The sequence below is a fragment of the Triplophysa rosa genome, linkage group LG21 (genome assembly GCF_024868665.1).
Source record: "Triplophysa rosa linkage group LG21, Trosa_1v2, whole genome shotgun sequence".
NCBI lineage: Eukaryota > Metazoa > Chordata > Actinopteri > Cypriniformes > Nemacheilidae > Triplophysa > Triplophysa rosa.
Window position 1 is genome coordinate 8,000,029 of NC_079910.1, and position 18,489 is coordinate 8,018,517.

Below are 18,489 nucleotides of genomic sequence, written 5' to 3' on the forward strand. Positions count from 1 at the left end.
GAACTGTGTGTAAAAACATGCTCTATCCTTTGGTTTAAATTGGGGTAAAAGACACTACGGACAATGTTGGCAAAGTAGTTACTGCCGGTTTGTGGGGGAAATTTAGACAGTTAAAGGGATAGTTCACCCAAAAAAGAAAATTCTATCATCATTTACTCACCCTCGTGTAATTTCATACCTGTATAAATTACTTTGTTCCATTGACTACAAAGAAAGATATTTTGAAGAATGTGAGCAATTTTCAGTTCTGGGACATCATTGATTAGCATAGTAGGGAAAAATAAAATGGTAGTCATAGGTTCCCCAGAACTGTTTGTTTTCCTAAAATGTTCAACAGAAAAAATAAATACAAACTATGGTAGTGAAAATTGCTAACATTCTTCCAAATATCTTTGTGTTCAACAGAACAAAGAAGTTCATTACAGGTTTAACACAACCTCAGGATGAGTAAATGATGACAGATTTTTTTCATTTTTGGGTGAACTGTTCCTTTAATATTATCTTACATTTTGTCCACGTTAGTACTCATGAGTTCAGACTTGGTAGTTTATGCTTTCAATAAGACTGCATCCGAGTTCTTGATCCTACGGTTTCAGGAGTACTTTTAAACATGTTGCAAACAAATCCACTTGTGGTTAATAGGATGTACATAAATGATATACAGTAATAAATACTTTTTTCCTATTTCGGTTTCATTGAATCTTTGATAAAATAGCTGACTTGCAGGTTATTGATTTACTTTTTGTATTTAGGTATGCTAAAAAAAATCATGAAAATCATTACGCCATAAGCATATTTATATTTAAAATGCATTTTATTTTTCTTTACAAGAAATAAAGCAAAGACAAGGAAATAAATGAAGGGCTGGGAGTGTAGGGCACAGCCGTATATAAAGAGATGCAACCTCTGACGTCGAAAAATATGTACAATTCAAAATTATATCCATACAAAACATGCCACATACAATAAAAACGATCATTTATTCATCTTCCCTAAAAGTAGCTCTGCTGTACAGCTGCAGCATATTTTTTAAAAAGTAGGTCAGGTTGAAAATCAATATCTATTAATTACAACACATGTAAAGACCTTAAATTAAGAGAATTCAGAAAAACAAAAGGGGGGCGCGAGTTACTCTGGCTAAGATCCAGTGAGCATCTTTGTGTTGAACAGACTAGGCTTAAAAAGCGAGTTAACTGCATCAAACGGCAGTTCAAAAACCTCTAAAGATAAATAAAAACTATTTCGAGTGCAATTCACATGTAATTATGGAGATATATTCGATTAATGAAGCCATACCATTCTCCCACGATTAGGCCATTTCACAAGTTGTATAAAACATTCACTTCTACGGGGAGGGCAGGGGGAAAAAACAACAGGACACAAATCAAAAACAGTTTATCTTGGGAGCTTCAAGATTTTCCATTTACTTTATATACTAATTAAACGGTTACTGATTCAAGGACAGGGTTCAGTAATTCACAAGCAGTTGCATAAATAAAAGAAATATACGTGAACAATATTACATAAATACACAAATGCTATGCACCATTTTACTGCTTTTCTTTCCAAAAGTATCTATTTCCATGAAGAAGAAATATTATCAGAACCTTCCGACATGAATCCCATCCTAAATGTTTGTTTCATTCACCACAACCATTCCAATTTCATTGGTGAAGACGAGAAACATCGCACACCTTTAGTTCAACTGTATATGGTCTTGTAGGAAAAACGCAGATAGAAAAAACCTAAATGCAAAAACACTCTGGTTCATATACATAAAGATATTACTTAGTTTGCCATTTTACATATATTTATAGATATATACACATTTAGTTCTTCTGATAAAATGATATCCAGTGGTTGCTTTTTCATGATTTTTTATTTCTCTACAATTACGAGTTTGATTAAAAAGGGGCTGGATAAAGAGCTTCGTCCCCTATTATGTACAGTTTATACATTTTGCATTTATTTCTACTGTGAGGTCATAAGTCAGGGGAGAAAGGAACAAAGTAGCATGGGCTATGTGGAGACTTTGTTCAACTCCCTTCTTTGAAATTCAACTGTTTTTAACAGTTTTAAATTACTTTATATAAAAGAAAATAGAAATGCCCTTTTTTAAGCCTTTCTCCGCCACAGCTTCCGAGCCCGTAGACTGTGCTACCACTATCAAACCACGATACATAGATAAGATACACCGGCCGTCAGCAGGCAGAGAAAGACTTACTACAGTAAGTTTACAACAGTCCACTATCACAGAAGGGAAGAGGCTTACACCTAAGATTCCTGGTTGGAGTGATGAGAGCCGAATGGAGATCTAATGAACGCGTGATGTAGGAATTCAAGATGGGGAAATGCAGTGGCAGTCTTGCATCGCCTTTTATTTGCCAAGAGAGCCTGAAGCGTCAGGAATAACTTTCACAAAAAAATTTGCCTCGTCTCAAAGTGTCACTCACACAGTTTGCTCCATCATCGAGTATGCAAGAGGATTCGGATGCGAGTACACGAAAAAGCGTGATGTGCTGAGACAGAAACAGCTACATGATATCTACAGTCAGATTAGGTGACATCAGAGACACCCGTTTGAGTTTCCATTATTGAAAAGTAATGCACGATCGTATCGGAACTGTCATATACTGTATCTCATTTGTATAATCAAATAGTATTTGCATTGGCTCATTATTGTAATCAAAACATAGATAGGAGCAAACCTGCTGCTTAAGTTTCCCTGCTTCGCCGAGAAGGCAATTGCCACGGACACATTCCCGCCTTCCCCTTTCCACAGTAGCACTTAACAGTTTAATACAAAGCAGTGACTTCCCGCCAACTCAATGAGGTAGACTGGGTGAAATAAACCCACCTTTCAACTCAATATAATAAAACATCTGGTGCCTTGCGAGCCACAGGTCAATAGTATTTCATATCTCATCAATCATAGATACACAGTTCTAAGCAGAGCCACTTCAGGATTGTCTTGCCAAAGTCCACGATGTCAATCTTCATCGATGATGATTTGATGCGAGAGCTTCTTTCTGAAGGGGGGGGGGTTGTGGGAGCGCAACGCATAGGTCCAAGCTAAAGTGTATTAGTTGGTTTTTCAGTACTTACATGGCTTTAGTCAGTGTATTGATATGCTATACTTGCAGTTCTTTTGGTGGGTGTAGAAGGGATTGATTGCAGCTGACTCAGCTTATTGGAGGAAGAAACAGTGGAGGAGGTGCTTTTGGCAGAGGTGAAGTTTCTCAACAAGAAAGATTCAAGCAGGTCCGATACCTTTCGCGTGTAAAGGTTGTGGCATCAGAAGTTAACTCATCAAAGCTTTGGCTCTTGTTGTGAAAGTCTCGTCTTTCGGGTGACAGAGTGAACTTCTCTTCCTCATTTCAGAACAGCTTATTATCTGGATAGTAAGAGTTTAACAGGCTTTGGCGCCGGAGTGTTCTGGCACCAGGGAACAAACGCAGGGCTGGCTCCGTCTTCGTCCCCGTTAGTTCATCCACTTTCTGCAATTCCAGGCTCCACAATGGCAGGGGATCTTGTGCTGATCGTCTTCGAAGTCAAACTGATAGTCATACGTCAGCTGAAAATAAATCCGAGAAGAACATTTTATTTATATTTGGGATAAACACAAGACGTTTGCTAAATTAAAGCTCTCTGCTGTAACTCACCTCTTCACCCTTTGGGATCCTGCGGCTAGAAATGATGATGATTTTGTCCTCTTTGTCAAACGTCACAACTTCCGCAACACAGTTGGGTGCACAAGAATGATTGACATATCTGGAACAATTGCACAAAAATAAGACCCAAAACAAACATTTTTCATTGTAAGAAAAGAGAAGTACTATGATCTTACCGGGCAGGACCACCTGTTAAGGTGGCATCGATCACATGCTCATTATTGATACGGAACATGTAGATCCCACGGTTCTGTTTGTATAAAAACAACAAAGTTAATAAAAAATGAAGAGCAAATCTGGCATACAGTGTAATTATGATGCCTCCTGACATCTACAAACCTGCTCCTCATAAATCTTTTCCCTGCGATTTGCCACTTCGTTGCGAATGATGGTGCCAATGTACTCTATGACCATGGTGTGTTTCTCAAGGTCTTTAGCTGCATACAGACCCAGTCCTTGAATGCGAGAGCGGGCCAGGTACACGTTGTTCTTCCACTCGGTCTTCAGTCGACGGTATTGAGAAGACTTGGAATGAACAAACTGCTTGCTGTAGGGCGTGTTGATCTCCCCAGTAAATGTGCTCTGATAGGCTTTAGACACACTTGTGCTATTAAGAGTATGAGGCCTGAGGAGCAAAAATATTAAAAGATCCATTCATAAGGAATTCTCTAGTTTGCTATTGTCACAAAAGCATCTGTAAATGCGAGTTCATCTAAAATGACAAACCCATGACCTTGGTGTTGTTTGCCTTACTGGATATTAAACTATGTTCATTACCTTTTGCAGTGTGTGAGTATTTTGGGTTCTGATCGTGCACAGCCCGTAGGGTTGATCATGAGAGGAAGTTCCATGAGAGGATGGCGTCCGTATCTGAATGTGTAATTCTGACAATTTTCCACACCAGGAAGCTACAAAAAACATGTTTTTATTATAAAAATGACTTGTGACTTGAAATGACTTGAAAAATGAAAAAAAAAATCTCACCGATTCAGTGATTCGCATCACTGCATGAACAGTGAGGCCATACATCTCTTCACCCTTGACATGCTCAGTGAAGAGCTTCAACATGGCTGCTTCATCTCGCAGTTTGGCGACCTGTAGCACAATCTTGGACCAGATACCTGAAGAACATTGTTATGACATTAGTATAATGTTGTAGGATAAACCATAACATACTTTATTTAGAGATGCACCAATATATAAATATATATAAAAGCATTTTCCCCACTATTGGCCGATAGTTTGAAAACAGCCAAATATTAGTAACATTCAGAAACTTAAGAAAAATGTATTTAATTTTCAGAATCTGTATTGGCAAATATCACTCTGAATAATTGGCCATCGTATCGGTGGAGAAATTTAGTATCGGTGCAACTCTAATTTTATTATTTAGATTTTGGTACCATCCGGAGTCTCGTCTCGGAAGTGCAGGTCTTCATATCCATGCTCAAGCACTCGCACTTCAAACAGGGGTCTGCCATCCTGCTCGTTAATGCGACAACGGTAGCGACATCTTCGGTTTGGCACGCGAGTGCTCCAGTAAATTCTCGTGGCCTCGTAGCCCACAGGAAAGATAGCGGTGGGTGAATGAAAGACACACATCTGAGATGGCAAAAGCTGACCCACAGCGTGAAAGATGAGCCCGCCCACACGGAACATGTGAATGCGGTCACCGCGTTGCAGGATGCTCGCGATCTGCTTCACCTCATCCCGCTCAATGTAGACCCGTCGGAACACGGCAAAACTGATGAGCTCCTCTTCGCTGGGGCCTTTTAGCTTGTGCTGGGTGCAAAGCATAGTCTTGTCTTTGAAGAACATGCAACGTGCCCGGATGGCACAGGCGAAATGATAGACGTTCGGGCAGCGCAAACGGTTGCAGCTGTTGGTAGCGCCCGTCTTCTGACAATACGCACAGCGAGTGCGCAGACCTCGTCGAAGAGCAACCTCCACGTTAATGAGCGCACCGCCTTGAGTCTCGTACACCTCCGTTGACCACAGGGCACAGTTGAGATGCACCCACAGATCGACGTCGATGTTGAGGAGACGTGCAGGACCATCTGTGGGGCCGTCTCCTTCTTCGTGGCAGAAACAGCACTTGCGCTTGTCTCGGGGGAGCTTGTCTGGTTTCAGCGTAATGCGAAGGCGCTCCATGAGCTCTGAAACCTCACGGCTGCTCTCTTTCTTGGACCCACCTTTGCGAATGGTGATGACTATTTGAAGACGCTTCCACCTCAAGCCTTTCCATTTTTTGACTTTGGGGCGTTCCTCTTCTTCATCAGAAAGGGGCCTGCTGCGGTGCTTGATGGGTTTGATCTCTATTGTGGGGGAGTCCAGAGACGGAGAGCCGGCTGGAACACAGGGTTGTTCTTCAGATGGAGCAGCTGGGGGGAGGACAACCGGTTCTTGAGTTTCAGATGCCATCGTAACAGGGGTGCTATGAGATTCTGTTTTCACGATAGCATGATCAGGTTCAGTCTTGGCAGGGCCACCTGGGCTTGAGGACAAGGAAGATGTGGTCTGAACATTAACCTCTGGTTCAGATTTGGACTCAGGCTGAGGGATGTTTTCTGGCTCGGTTACACCACACGATGGGCGCGTAGGTGGAGATGGTGATGGAGGAGGAGACGCCTCCTCAGGAATAACAGGCAGATGTCGCACATCGAGATCTGAAACATTTGTCAAGTAACAGTGCTGTGCAGGTCTATCTTCTTGATCTTGGCATTCCTAAAAAACAGAAAACTTATAGCACCTTATGCACAACAGACTATGACAATAAAAAGAAATTACAAGAAACAACGTTGGAAGACTCACCTGTTTGATGAGAGCCATAATGTCCACTTGTTTTCTTAGGGTACACCCTGGGAGGGACACATCAAACTGCCTGAGCCATTCTGCATCACGGCTTGCCGAAGGGTCTGTTTTCATATCTGGAAAAGTTGAAAGCAATTCCCTTTCAGAACTCATTTAGTTTTTTAGTAAAAAACTAAGCAGAAATGAGATCTAAGCAATCAAAACTCAAAATAGTTTTTAAAGTACCTGGGTTGGAGGAGTCTTGTACTTTCCCAGGCCCAACACCTGCTCTACCAGGACTCTGGGGAAAAGCCACCTCATATGAACTTGGCATACGTATATTCAACAGTTGGGCGACGGTCAACATCACCGTGTTGAGATTCTGTTGACAAGACGACAAAAAACCCTCAATGTTAATACAGAACTTTGCCCTGGCTTTTTGTAGGGGTTAGGTCATTTAGACCTTTACATACCTTTGCTGCACCTGACGAAAGCATGAATGTAACAGACACTTCATTGCTTTTGGTTTTGTCCCACTGGCTAGATGATGGTACAATCTTTCCATCCACTGACTCGAATGGTTTTGTCTCAGGGAAACCTGTACATAGTATAGATCAGCAGATGAGTCAAGTCATTCATGAAAAACTTCACATGCACTAGAGTCCTTTTCAAAATGGGCCACATACTGGGGATGGCAGAACTGGGAATAATGGCAATGACAGGAGAGATGGCCCTCTCATCCTCTTCTTCCTTCGGATCCAATAAATGGGGGAAGCGGGTTGTCTCATCACCTAGCTGGCTTTCAGGTGAGGACGCAGGCACAATGCTGTCTGGAGCTTCACTATCATCATCACTCTCCATGCTAAGTTAGGACAAAATTCATTAGTGTTAACATATTCACACATGATGTAAGGCTAGCTGTTCTGTGGATCACACAGTTTCATAGTTTTCAGTAATTTACCGAATGTCTTCGTTCTGGTTGTGAGGTGGAGTGGGGAGAGCAGCGAGTATATCTACACTCTTGACCTCATCTGAAACTGAACCTACAAACAAAGGAGATTGTAAATGTTCAAATATTATACAAAAAAAGAAAGTTGCAGACCGAGTGTCTATTAGGAATATGCTTTACCCATGGTCTCTGACGCCTCGGTCTCTTTCTGACCTTCTGCTAGTTCCTCTACAGGGGTCACCCCGTTCAGATGCTTGTGCTGCACGGAAGGTGGCGGAGTAGGGGGAAGTGATGAAGGAGGTGTTGGAGGATTGCTGAGGTTGTTCTAAAAGAAAACCCAGCAAAGAATTTTAAAATAGGCTAGAAAAAAGGAAAAATCATGAAGTGCTAACTGTTACAATCGAGCTGCAGCCCACCTAAACAGTTGTTTATAAAAACACGGTCAGAAGAAAGAGGAAAGGCCTAAGCGTACCTTTGTAAGGAGCTGGGAATAGTAGTCTGGAATATTGTCCAGCATTGCATTTCCAAAGGAGCCCTTCAACTGAGTCTTGGCATTGGCTGGACTGCTACCGAAAGGAGCGAACAAATCCAAACTAGCAGTAATGGAGGGCTCCATCAAAGGAAGAAGAGAAAGTCCCTGTAGGCCATAAAAAGTCATTAAAGAAACAAAAATATAATACCAATCCAAAAATTTAGTCATGAGAAGAAGATTCTAATAAAAGCAAACGCCACGAACCTGCTTCAGCTGCTTCATTATTGCCTCTGTTTTTCCAGGCTCGTCTTTTTTAGCTTTCTTACGAGAGTTTGGACCACGCTCTCCAGCTTTTGTAGTACGCTTGGCCTTAACTATTGGAGCTCTCTTTGTCAGCGACTGTAGATCCTAAAAATTTTAAACAGAATTTAGATGCAACATAAGTGTTCTTCTACGCATACCAAAATTACTGGCTGTCACATACCTCCATATTGCGTGGAGTTCCTTGAAGTTTCTGCTCCAACATTGCCAGCTTGCTATTGATGTGCCCATTAATCTCATTATGGATACCATCTGCGGGCCTCTGAGATGCCAGTTGCAAGTTTTTGGTTCGGAGAAGTTTCTGCAATAACTGTTGGCCTGTCTCTGTTCTTTGGATTTGGGATCCAAGATTTCCCGCTTGATTCCTCGGAACGGAGTTCCCAACAGATGTGGCACTGCTCATGCTGACCGCCTCCCCAGCGATTTCTCTCTTAATAGCATCAGAATGGGCTTCAATGTTACTTCCCGTGTCACACTGGAATTCACGTGGCTCCTGTTTGATGTTCTGCAGCGTCATCTTGCAAACCTCTCCGGGAACTGGTGTTGGATGAGACACATGACCCTCAGATGCCTGGGTGCCACTTGATGACTGTGGTAGGCTGTGGGTCAACTGAGGAGATGGACCATTGAGTGGAAAAGGACTTGTAAGTCCTTCATTATTGAGGCAGTGAGCCTTGCCCATCGGAGATCTCAGAGGTGAAGATGTTGTTCCACCTGTGTGGCGAAACGGGCTGTTTTTCCCCGCAACGCTATCTTGTCTAGAAGGCGATGACAAGTGACTGGATAGAGACACGGAGCCTGGCTCAGGTTTATTTAGAGAGGCCAGGTTGGAAACAGCTTCTGGAACAGATGATCCAGCAGGAGAACCTGTGTGAGAGGGAGATGCTTGAAAGGGGCTCATTGCTGTGGCCACATGAGGAGGTTGCTGCTGAAGATGCTGGGCGCCCGGTGGAGTTTGAGACACTCTCATGATCCTCTGCTGATTGGGGAGCGGACTTCCAGGAGAACCCTGACCCATTAACTGTCGAGGGGACATGGGCCTTGCCATTTGTCCGGGTGCTGTGGTACGAACCTGCCCCATTACTGGCCTAGGCACTTGACCCCTCATCATCTGGTGCTGATGTTGCTGTTGTAGCATTTGCTGTTGTTGAGCATTACTGATGTACTGTGGTGAGGACCCTTGAGGATTCTGTTGCAAAGTCCCCACAACACCTTGATGATACTGTGGAGCCATTCCAGATGGGTGGGCCATTGCTCCAGTTTGCTGTGGAGTGCCAGGAGGACAGTGTTGTCGCTGTGGAGCGCCAGACAATGCAAAGTGGTGTTGCTGTTGCGCTTCAAGACCTGGAATTCGTGGACCAACCGGTGCCCCCTGTGGGCACATTTGACCCTGGGCTTGACCTTGCATTCTTAGCATCTGGCCTTGCTGAAGATGTCGCTGAGCAATTATTGCTTGAATGTGCCGAAACTGTTGGTTGGGAGTCAAGTGACGCAGTTGAGGGTTCTGTGCGATGAAAGCTTGAATGTTAATAGAGGTACGTATTTGCCCCACAGGGGCACCAGGCCTCTGAATCATCATCACCTGTGGACCCCTAGGCATTCCCATCTGTTGGGTCAACATGGCTTGCTGTTGTTGATTTGCAATGCCAGTCATTGTAATTTGAGGCTGACCGCTATTCTGGCCAAGCACATCCTGTGGTTGTTGCGCAACAATTTGACCACATTGCTGCTGGGCCGTAAAGCACATTTGTTGCTCTTCCTGTTTTACCTGTATGGTGTTCTCTGTCTGAAGTAGCATCTGTTGTTGTTGTACTTGAATGTGTGAACCAGTCTGTTGGCTGCTCACATAACCATGTTGTTCCGTGACTCCAACATTCTGATTTGGTTGCTGTTGTTGCTGGGCCAGAAAGGCATGTGGTTGCTGTGGCTGTCCAGCAACACACTGCTGTTCTCCACTGGGCCCTTGTTGTGGCATCTGAAGTGGTGTAGGTGGTCCACCTTGTTGGGGAGGTGTTTTTGGACCAAGTATTCCTCCATCTTTATGTACAGGATTCAGAAGATCTTGGGTCAGACCTTGAACCCCTTGTTGCAAATTCTCAGCAACTCCTTGGGTGTTTCCTGACGGTGGAGTTTCTAATGGTCTCTGTGGGTCTGACAGACCAGCCTGTGATGGTTGTTTCTGTTGTGCCATTTGCTGCTGTTGAAGTTGTGCTAGGTTTTTTGCGGCATTCTGTTGTTGCTGTGACAAAAGCATACGCTGAGCCATTATACTCTGCTGTTGAGGCGTGACCGGGGTCGGTGGCCCTCTAACAACAAGCTGTCCGCCTGGCCCGTGCTGATCTATCAAACCCTGAGGCCTCTGAAGCTGCTGAACAATCTGCTGATTACCCACCATGCCCTGCGGTTGGCCTACCATCATATTTGAAGTCGGAGCCATTGATTGGTTCATGACATTATGTTGGGCCTGTCCAACAGCCTGGTTGCCCATCATACCTGGAGGAGCCTGCATTAAACCTTGTTGACCTTGTTGGTTATTCATTAATCCCTGTAAATTTGGTTGCTGTTGCTGGCCCATCAGTGTATTGCCCATCAAAACTTGAGCTGGTTGGTTACCCATGGCTCCAGGCTGTTGGCTCATTATACCAGGTTGCTGAGTTTGGTGCTGCTGTCCTATCATTAACTGCTGCTGCTGTTGTTGTTGTTGCAATTTTTGGACCATTTGCATCCTATGCTGTAACTGTCGCTCCTGTAGAACTCTTGGGTCTGCTCCTTGTGGGAAAAAACCAGGAGGTGGGACCGGTTGCACATTGCCGAGTGGAATAGGAGGCTGGGCTCCACTAAAGGGTTGCATCTGTGGCATCCTAATTGGCATCCCTCCTTGAGGTACACCTCCCTGAGGCATTGCTCCTTGAGGCATTGCTCCTTGAGGCATTCCTCCCTGAGGCATTGCTCCTTGAGGCATTGCTCCTTGAGGCATTGCTCCTTGAGGCATTGCTCCCTGAGGCATCGCTCCCTGAGGCATCGCTCCCTGAGGCATCGCTCCCTGAGGCATCCCTCCCTGCGGCATCCCTCCCTGCGGCATCCCTCCAGGTGTCTGACCGATAATTGGTCCTCCCTGTTGGCCCATAATAACTTGTCCAGGCATCTTGGAAATCATATGGGGTGTCTGTGTTGATGGCCCAGGAGCTAGCATGGAAGACCCCTGCTGATGCTGCTGCTGTTTACTTCGATACTCCGCAATGAGATTGGTGTGTTCCTTCTGCTGCTTACGAACCTGGAAAACAAACAATCTTGTCATGATCAGAATGACTTGAAGACACCTTTTTTATTGTAAATTGTGACATTTTACATACCTGGTCCAATTGTTTCTGGATCTTGCTCTGTTCCTCTGTGACCAGCTTGAGCTTTTCAGCATCTGCTTCAGCAAATTCACGACCAGCTTTCTTTGCAGTACGCTGCTTGGCACATAGAGCTTTGCGGGATTTACGATGTGCCCCAATCTGCTCCTCTAGGAATTTCAGCTGCATTTGTAGCAACTGCTGCGTGTGCACAAGCCATTCTTCATATTGGTGCTGTTCAGCGTCATCTGTTATGAGTTTGATGGCACAGAATTAGTTATTTACTTCAAGCTTTTAAAGCAAACTCATTCAAGTATGCTATACCCTAAATACAACTGAAAAATCTTTCATAGTTTTCTTCTCTAAAATGTATGCATCGACTTACTGGAAGTTTACCAAGGAAAAAACCTGTGTCGTGCAACTAAGCATAACATACGTCTGTTATCACTGTGTTTAAGTAACTTTGTATTATCACGCAGAATCTATCTGTGTTTTCTGTATCACCAAAATCATAGGGCTATACATTAGTTTGTTTATATAGGTAAAGAAATAAAAAAATTAACTATTGCAAGAAAAGCAAGGCAAAAACATACTGATGACGCCAAATTGTGGAGGATTTGGTCTTGGTTGAACCTGGTTGCTACCTTCTCCCTCCTGAAAAATAACAATACATTATTACCTTCAATTCCTCATAAATTAGAAGATAAATTAGAAGGAAACCAAATGAACCTTAGAAGACCCAGGAGCAAGCTGAGCCTGAGGATCCTCACTTCCTGGGGCTGAGGTTAGTCTCTGGGCCAAAAGAGATACTTGTTGCCTAAAGTTGAAAAAAAATTGAAACGTTATTTAATATAAAACTTTGTTTTCTTAAAGTGAAATGAAAAAGTTAGAGGTACCTATTCATCCCAGGAGGAACACCCATAGGATCTTGAGCCAGCACCCTTTTAATCCCTTTTAGAGCCACCATTTTTGCTTTAGCAATAGGATCCATTATGTCATCCGTCATGAATTTATCCATATCTGAAAAAGATGACAAATCATTCAATTTATAAATCTTTACAAGAACGCATTGATTATTGGGTCACCCAAAGTTGATGGAGCTTATTTCAACACACCTTTATCTGGGAAAAAGTTGCTGCCCAAATTCTGCTGTTTAACATGTGGAGATGGTGGTGTCTGCTGCGGAGATGCAAGACCAGGATGAATTCTGCCAGGCTGTCCACTTCTTATCACGCCTTGCTGCTGTCCCATTGCAGCATGAGGTGCCGAAGGTACAGTGGCACCAATTAACCTCTGCTGCTGTTGTGGTAACATATGAGGTGGCCTGGGCACCATACCCGCTTGAGGCACAAGGCCCTGGGATGGATGGTGGTGCTGTGGCATCATCATTTGATTCGGCCCCTGAGGCGGCTGTTGCAGATTCTGAATGTTGTGAAGCTGACTACCAATCCCTCCCTGTAGTGCACTTAAGTGTTGTTGCTGTTTCTGAAGTTCCTTCTTTTCATGTTCCAAAAGATCTTGTATTAACAAAGGTAGTTCACTTGCCTCCAGTGAGCTTTCTACTTTGTCTAAATCATCCACTGTGGAGTGGTGGCCAGCATCTGGCAATCCAAGTGGGTTAGCACCCAGGTCTGGATGTGGTGCAGCTGATGGGAAAGACATCGTATCTGCTTGGCCAGGAAGAGGAAAAGGTATGCCACCTAAACGGACAGTGCTCAGTGAAGCAGTTGTAGTCTCTTGATTAGAATCCTTTGTTTCGATGAGCAATGCAGAGACAGCATCCCCCATGTCATCTTTAACAGAGGTTAGTCCTGACCGGGGTTGTTCAACCAAACCCTTGTCTTCTAGTTTTACAGAGGACAGTCTAATGGCATCAGACTCTACCTTAGGAGAGCTTAAAGTACTGCTAGAAGAAGAACTCTCAGTCTTTAAAGGTGGTTGAGTGGCAGTGTGAGTGTCCTGGCAAGTTAAACCAGCTTTTGGTTTCTCTTCAATCTTGACTTCTACATTAGCAGAAGACCCCGACCCTTCGCCCTCTGCTTCAACAAGCCGCAACTGGTCAGAGAAAACATCTTTGGGATCACCCTGATCAAGTTCAGGGTCCGTGTAAGCGAGCAAATCAAATTCATCACTGTTGAGCAGATCGTCCAAATGAGGATCATTGGTCTCAAGATTGTCAAGGTTGCCCAAATCATCATCCCCTTTATCTGGATCCAGGTCGAGAGTAGCGAGATCATCATCTTCTACTCCGGTTTCTGCCACTGTATCACCAAGTACTTTGGGAGCAAACGCATCTACCAAGTCAGATTCGGGTATGTGAACCGGATTGACAATGGTCTGTTGACCTCCTATTGTACTTGTTTGAGGAAGCTGTTGAGATGTATTGTGAGAAATGGGCGTTTTGGGTGTAGCAGTAGGCACCTGTTGGGGCTGCAGTTGGGTTTGAGGTTGGGGAACATTGCTTTGTTGTTGCATCAATAGGCCCATGCTGCCCTGCTGTAAGACAAGTCGGGGATCACGCTGAAGCGCTGCCGAACTATCAAGAGATGGTGGTAAGGTCTGCTGAACAAAAGCAGCATTCATGTCCTGTTGTGGAAGAAACATGCGTGATCTCGGTACGGTTGCCCTCTGCATAAACTGAGCACCCAGTGGCATCCGCTGTGAATTATGCCTCAACTCTATGAACTGAGGCGGGGCTCCGGACACACAGCTTTGTACCGCTTCTGCTCCAGAGCCTGGCACCCCTGCCAAAGGATTGGGCAAATTCTGCATGGACTGTATGTTGAGAGGATTGTTGATGGGAGTATTAAGGTGCTGCCTGGGAACACCTTCTATCATAGATGGTTGCGGAAATCTGCGTGGAGCACCCTGGCTTTGCCACTGTGCAGGAAATGGTGTACGAGGATACATCCCCTGAGAAATATTGGGTGCAGCTTGCCTACAAGAAATATATGATATGAAAGGTTAACTGTATAGTGAACTGTACACAGGAGTGAATAAAACCTTGAATAAAACCTCACCTTAATGCATTGGGATCTACAGATGCTGGTGTCCCAGGAGGAAGTGGGCGGCACAGCTTTTCATCTATAGCTCCCACTGGTAGGGGCATCCTGTTGGCAATGGGTGCCTGAGCAATCGCAGATCTGTCCTGTTTACCACAAAGCAATATATATTTGGCATGTTCTTATTTCAAGAAATTCTATAACATTAAAGCTTTCAGTCACGTTATTACAGTAACTTATAAATAACATGCCTATTATCCAAATAAAATTATTAAATTGTATTATACCTGAGGGTAAGGAGGTGGTGCACGCTGGGTTTTGTCTTGCTGAAAGCCTGCCATTTCTCCTGCTTGCCAGTTTGGGGCAGGACTACCCGCAACAGGTGCTTCTTTCTCTTGGCGAAGTAAATTCCTCTGCACTTTTTGCCGTATCAGAAATTCTCTTAAACGCTGCCTCTGTGGTAAATAAAAGCCAAAACATTTTAAGTCCTATTCTACCCAAAACTCTCAAAAAGTTTCTCTAGACAACTTTTTATTACCTGTCTGTGCTTTTCTAACTCGGATGGACTAAGACTCATGAGAGCTGGATCCTGACCAGCTGACAACTCCGACAAATCCTGTGTCCCTGGCATCGTGGGTAAATGTGTAGCATCTGATGACCGCACAGAGCATGCATCTTGGTTTCCAGATGAAAGTGCTATTCTTGAGTTTAAATCAGCACCTGCTGGTTGAGTCTGGGGTTGTGGCTGCTGGAGGTGAACCTGAGCTTGCTGAGGAGTATTCATTTGCTGCTGGCCGGCTACTTGCTGGCCCATTTGAAGCCCTACACCAGAACTGCAGCTGAAAGCAGGTGGTTTTCCAGAGAGCGGATCTGCTATTGAAGGCGAGCAGGGAGGTTGTTGGCTAGGATGGGGCGAGCCTCTGAAATGAGGGTTACCTTCTGGTGTAACGGACGTTGGGCGACAGGGTTTATGCATTGAGGCATAGGGATCTCTGGACTGAGGTCGTGAAGGCGGGCGAGAGTAAGGGTCTGGAGACTGGAAACGCGGTGTGACTGGGGACTGCAGGGAAAGCACATCATTGGAAATGGCTCCTGGTGTGAGGGGTGACTGCGAACTGCCTTGTGACTGAGGACTTGAAGGCAACCTTGTATGCGTTTCTTGTTGAGCCGCAGTAAGCCTCTGGGGCAGAGCAGACGAGACGTCACCTGATTGAGGTCGTGGTGTGAGGGGAGGCTGGGCGTAAGGATCAGAGAATGAGGATGGAGATTGGCGGTAGCTTTCAGGAGGATGATTTGGAGAAGCACCTGGGGGGTGGGAAACAGACAAGCTGCCTGCATCCCCCTGATGCATGCGAGGCGTCATGGGGGCTTTAAATAACCCATCTCCAGAGTCCAAACTAGCAGGAGAACCAGCGCTTAGGTCTTGTCTGTAAAAAGAACGTGGAGATGGGGCACTAACTTCCCTGTTTGGGACCACCCCAGCTGGTGAAGAAGCTATAGCAGAGGGTGATTGAGATGAAGCATGCTCTTGTCGGGCAACTCCATGCTGGCCACGGTAAGGATCACCGCAATGAGCTGCATGGGGTGGTGAGAACAATGGAGAGTCTACAGAAGCAACTGCCCTAAGCCGAGGACTCTCAGGTGGATGTAAGATCTCCTGAGAGGACTGCTGTGGTTTGGGGATCTGGTGTTGTGGTCTAAAGAATGGGTCAACTTGCTGTGCCCTACGAGGTGTCCCTGGCTGCATGTCAAGGGAGCCAAAACTGGCTGGTCGTCCCTGAGTAGCACCCTGTGGGCCGGGCAAAGGATAACCCGAGGAGGAGGCCTGCAAGGGGCTGGAAGAAGGATGCGAGTATGGAGTGGATGGCTGTGACTGAAGGTGCGGAGACTGAGAGGGAAGTTTAGAAAACGGGTCATCGGCTGAGCAAGGAGTTTTGAGGGGTCCATCAGAAAAGAAGGCTGAAGATGCAGAGTCAAGGGCACCGGGATATGGACTCTCAGCAGAGCTTGGCTGGGAGGAAGTGGATATAGAGCCTGAGGGTGGGGGAATTTGAAGGTGCAGATTAGGACGCTCTCCTTTCATACGACCTGGCTCAGTTTTGATAGGCCGACATACTTGACTCTCAGCTTGCTGTTGACAATAAAGAAAAATGTGTTTGAATACAAGCTATCCGATTCATACAACATAGGCAGCATTTTAAGAAAATGACACTTACCTTTTGTGCCTTGTTTATTCTCTGAGCAGCCCTATTATCTTTGGCCTTTTGCTGAATGGTTATGTGACAAAAAAGGAGAAGTTTAGAGAAAAGGAAGTAATCTGAATTTAACAACCAGGTTTCAAACTAACACCTACCAGATAAGGAACCTTGTCTGCAGCTGACACCTTCCTCCAGATCTTCATTATTTGTTTGCACCGACTGGCCCAGTCTGTAAAAATATAAGATATAATAAAGATAGAACAAGGTAATACTTAACGCAAAAAAAAGTTTCAAACCAAGACTTTTTGGAATTTGGAGCAAACTTCAAGTGTATCATAATACCACAACATCAATAAAGGCCAGTTTTATACTAACCAGGGTAGTCCTGCTTGAGACTAGGGAAGTTCATGTTAGCGTAGAGAACAGGAGAGATAGTAGACAGATTTCCTAATTCCTCATCCTTTTCCCAGCGCTGCAGACTGCGCTGATTGTATGAGAGCCCATCACTTTCCTGTTCAGTAGGAGTTGGGGGAGTGGAAGGGGTGGCTGGAGTGGATGGTGTTGCCCATGGACTTTCATCATCCTGGTCAGGGCTAAAGAGACCACTTCGATCCCTGGAGACAGACAAGAAAAAAATAGCATTAGAAAGAAATCAAACACAAAACAAGGGAGAAGCAAAGGGATAGTCCATAACTTACCGCATGTCAAAAAATGGTGACTGGGAAAGACTTGAAAAACTGTCCATCATACCAGTCGAAGGCAGTGCGCCAGACAGGGAAGAACCTGTAGGTTAAATTGTGGTGGTTTTACATTTATGCAGATGAAGGTTCAGAAGTGGTTCAAAGTTCATATGGAAAAATTCCAGGCATACCTGAAAGGTTTCTTTGGGGCAAACCAATTTGGTTTGGCTCACCCTCATGTTTAATGCTTGGCTGAAGTGCACCACTTATGGAGTTCCCCTCAGTGGGTCCGAGAACCTTCTTGAAGAACTGCTCAGAGTCCTGACTTTCTTGTCCCTGAGCAAGATCTAAAGGGTGGGGAAGACATTTAAGTAACACCACTCTTTAAGACAGTCATTGTGTATTTTAGTTTTTTTAAATACTAACCTTCATTCTTCTGTTTGTCAGATCCACCTCCTGAACTCTGATCTCTGTTGGAAAGTTGCCCGATTGCGCCTGGTCCGACTCCTACAAAATGTTATGCAAGTCAAGCATGTTCTAACAACATTCAATGCTAAAATATCTAACAACCCAAACCTTAAAATTCCTACCTGCTTGATCTTCTGGAGGCTTAGATATACCACCCTCTTGCTTTAGTTCTATGGTAGGACAAGTTGGCCTGACCATGGCCTCAACTATAAACAATAAAACAAATATTTAAATCTATTTACTCTATTACTCTCAAACAATAACAATGATGTAGCATCATGTTTAACCTGGTTCAGAGGCTGGATTTCTGGCTCCATGTAGCGGGAGCGGAGGCCTCAGAATGCCCTGTGTGTGTCTTTGGACTGGAGGAGCAAGAAAAGCCCTCTTACTCTGATCGAGTAAAGTCTTGCCAAAGAAAGCCTCTTGGAGGTATGCAGGAAACATGTCCTCCAGTTTGCTCTTCTTTCTGCCCCTGCGTTTCTTGGCTTGCTCGGCTTCTCCCTCTGTTGTCTTTGCATCTGGGACGTCTAGAGGTATATCAGGATGTGGGCCTATTTAAAAATAAAATTAAGGTTTGATAGCTCCTATGACATCACATAA

General features: G+C 44.6%; 1 protein-coding gene across 1 annotated transcript in view; it reads right to left on the reverse strand.

Annotated features, from left to right (window-relative positions):
• Positions 1 to 795: 795 nt before the first annotated feature.
• kmt2d (lysine (K)-specific methyltransferase 2D) overlaps positions 796 to 18,489 on the reverse strand; it is a 29,367-nt gene continuing 11,673 nt past the window's right edge. The window contains 32 exon segments of the mRNA XM_057319545.1: positions 796 to 3,574; positions 3,663 to 3,771; positions 3,848 to 3,921; positions 4,011 to 4,296; positions 4,449 to 4,579; positions 4,656 to 4,792; positions 5,075 to 6,395; positions 6,483 to 6,598; positions 6,708 to 6,843; positions 6,935 to 7,059; positions 7,148 to 7,323; positions 7,423 to 7,504; positions 7,591 to 7,735; positions 7,883 to 8,047; positions 8,147 to 8,290; positions 8,367 to 11,477; positions 11,557 to 11,789; positions 12,135 to 12,195; positions 12,271 to 12,358; positions 12,438 to 12,561; positions 12,657 to 14,479; positions 14,562 to 14,689; positions 14,831 to 14,998; positions 15,082 to 16,674; positions 16,760 to 16,810; positions 16,897 to 16,970; positions 17,117 to 17,355; positions 17,440 to 17,524; positions 17,613 to 17,768; positions 17,848 to 17,928; positions 18,012 to 18,095; positions 18,177 to 18,440. Coding sequence (XP_057175528.1) covers positions 3,482 to 3,574; positions 3,663 to 3,771; positions 3,848 to 3,921; positions 4,011 to 4,296; positions 4,449 to 4,579; positions 4,656 to 4,792; positions 5,075 to 6,395; positions 6,483 to 6,598; positions 6,708 to 6,843; positions 6,935 to 7,059; positions 7,148 to 7,323; positions 7,423 to 7,504; positions 7,591 to 7,735; positions 7,883 to 8,047; positions 8,147 to 8,290; positions 8,367 to 11,477; positions 11,557 to 11,789; positions 12,135 to 12,195; positions 12,271 to 12,358; positions 12,438 to 12,561; positions 12,657 to 14,479; positions 14,562 to 14,689; positions 14,831 to 14,998; positions 15,082 to 16,674; positions 16,760 to 16,810; positions 16,897 to 16,970; positions 17,117 to 17,355; positions 17,440 to 17,524; positions 17,613 to 17,768; positions 17,848 to 17,928; positions 18,012 to 18,095; positions 18,177 to 18,440 — 11,603 coding nt within the window. The 3' untranslated portion in view covers positions 796 to 3,481.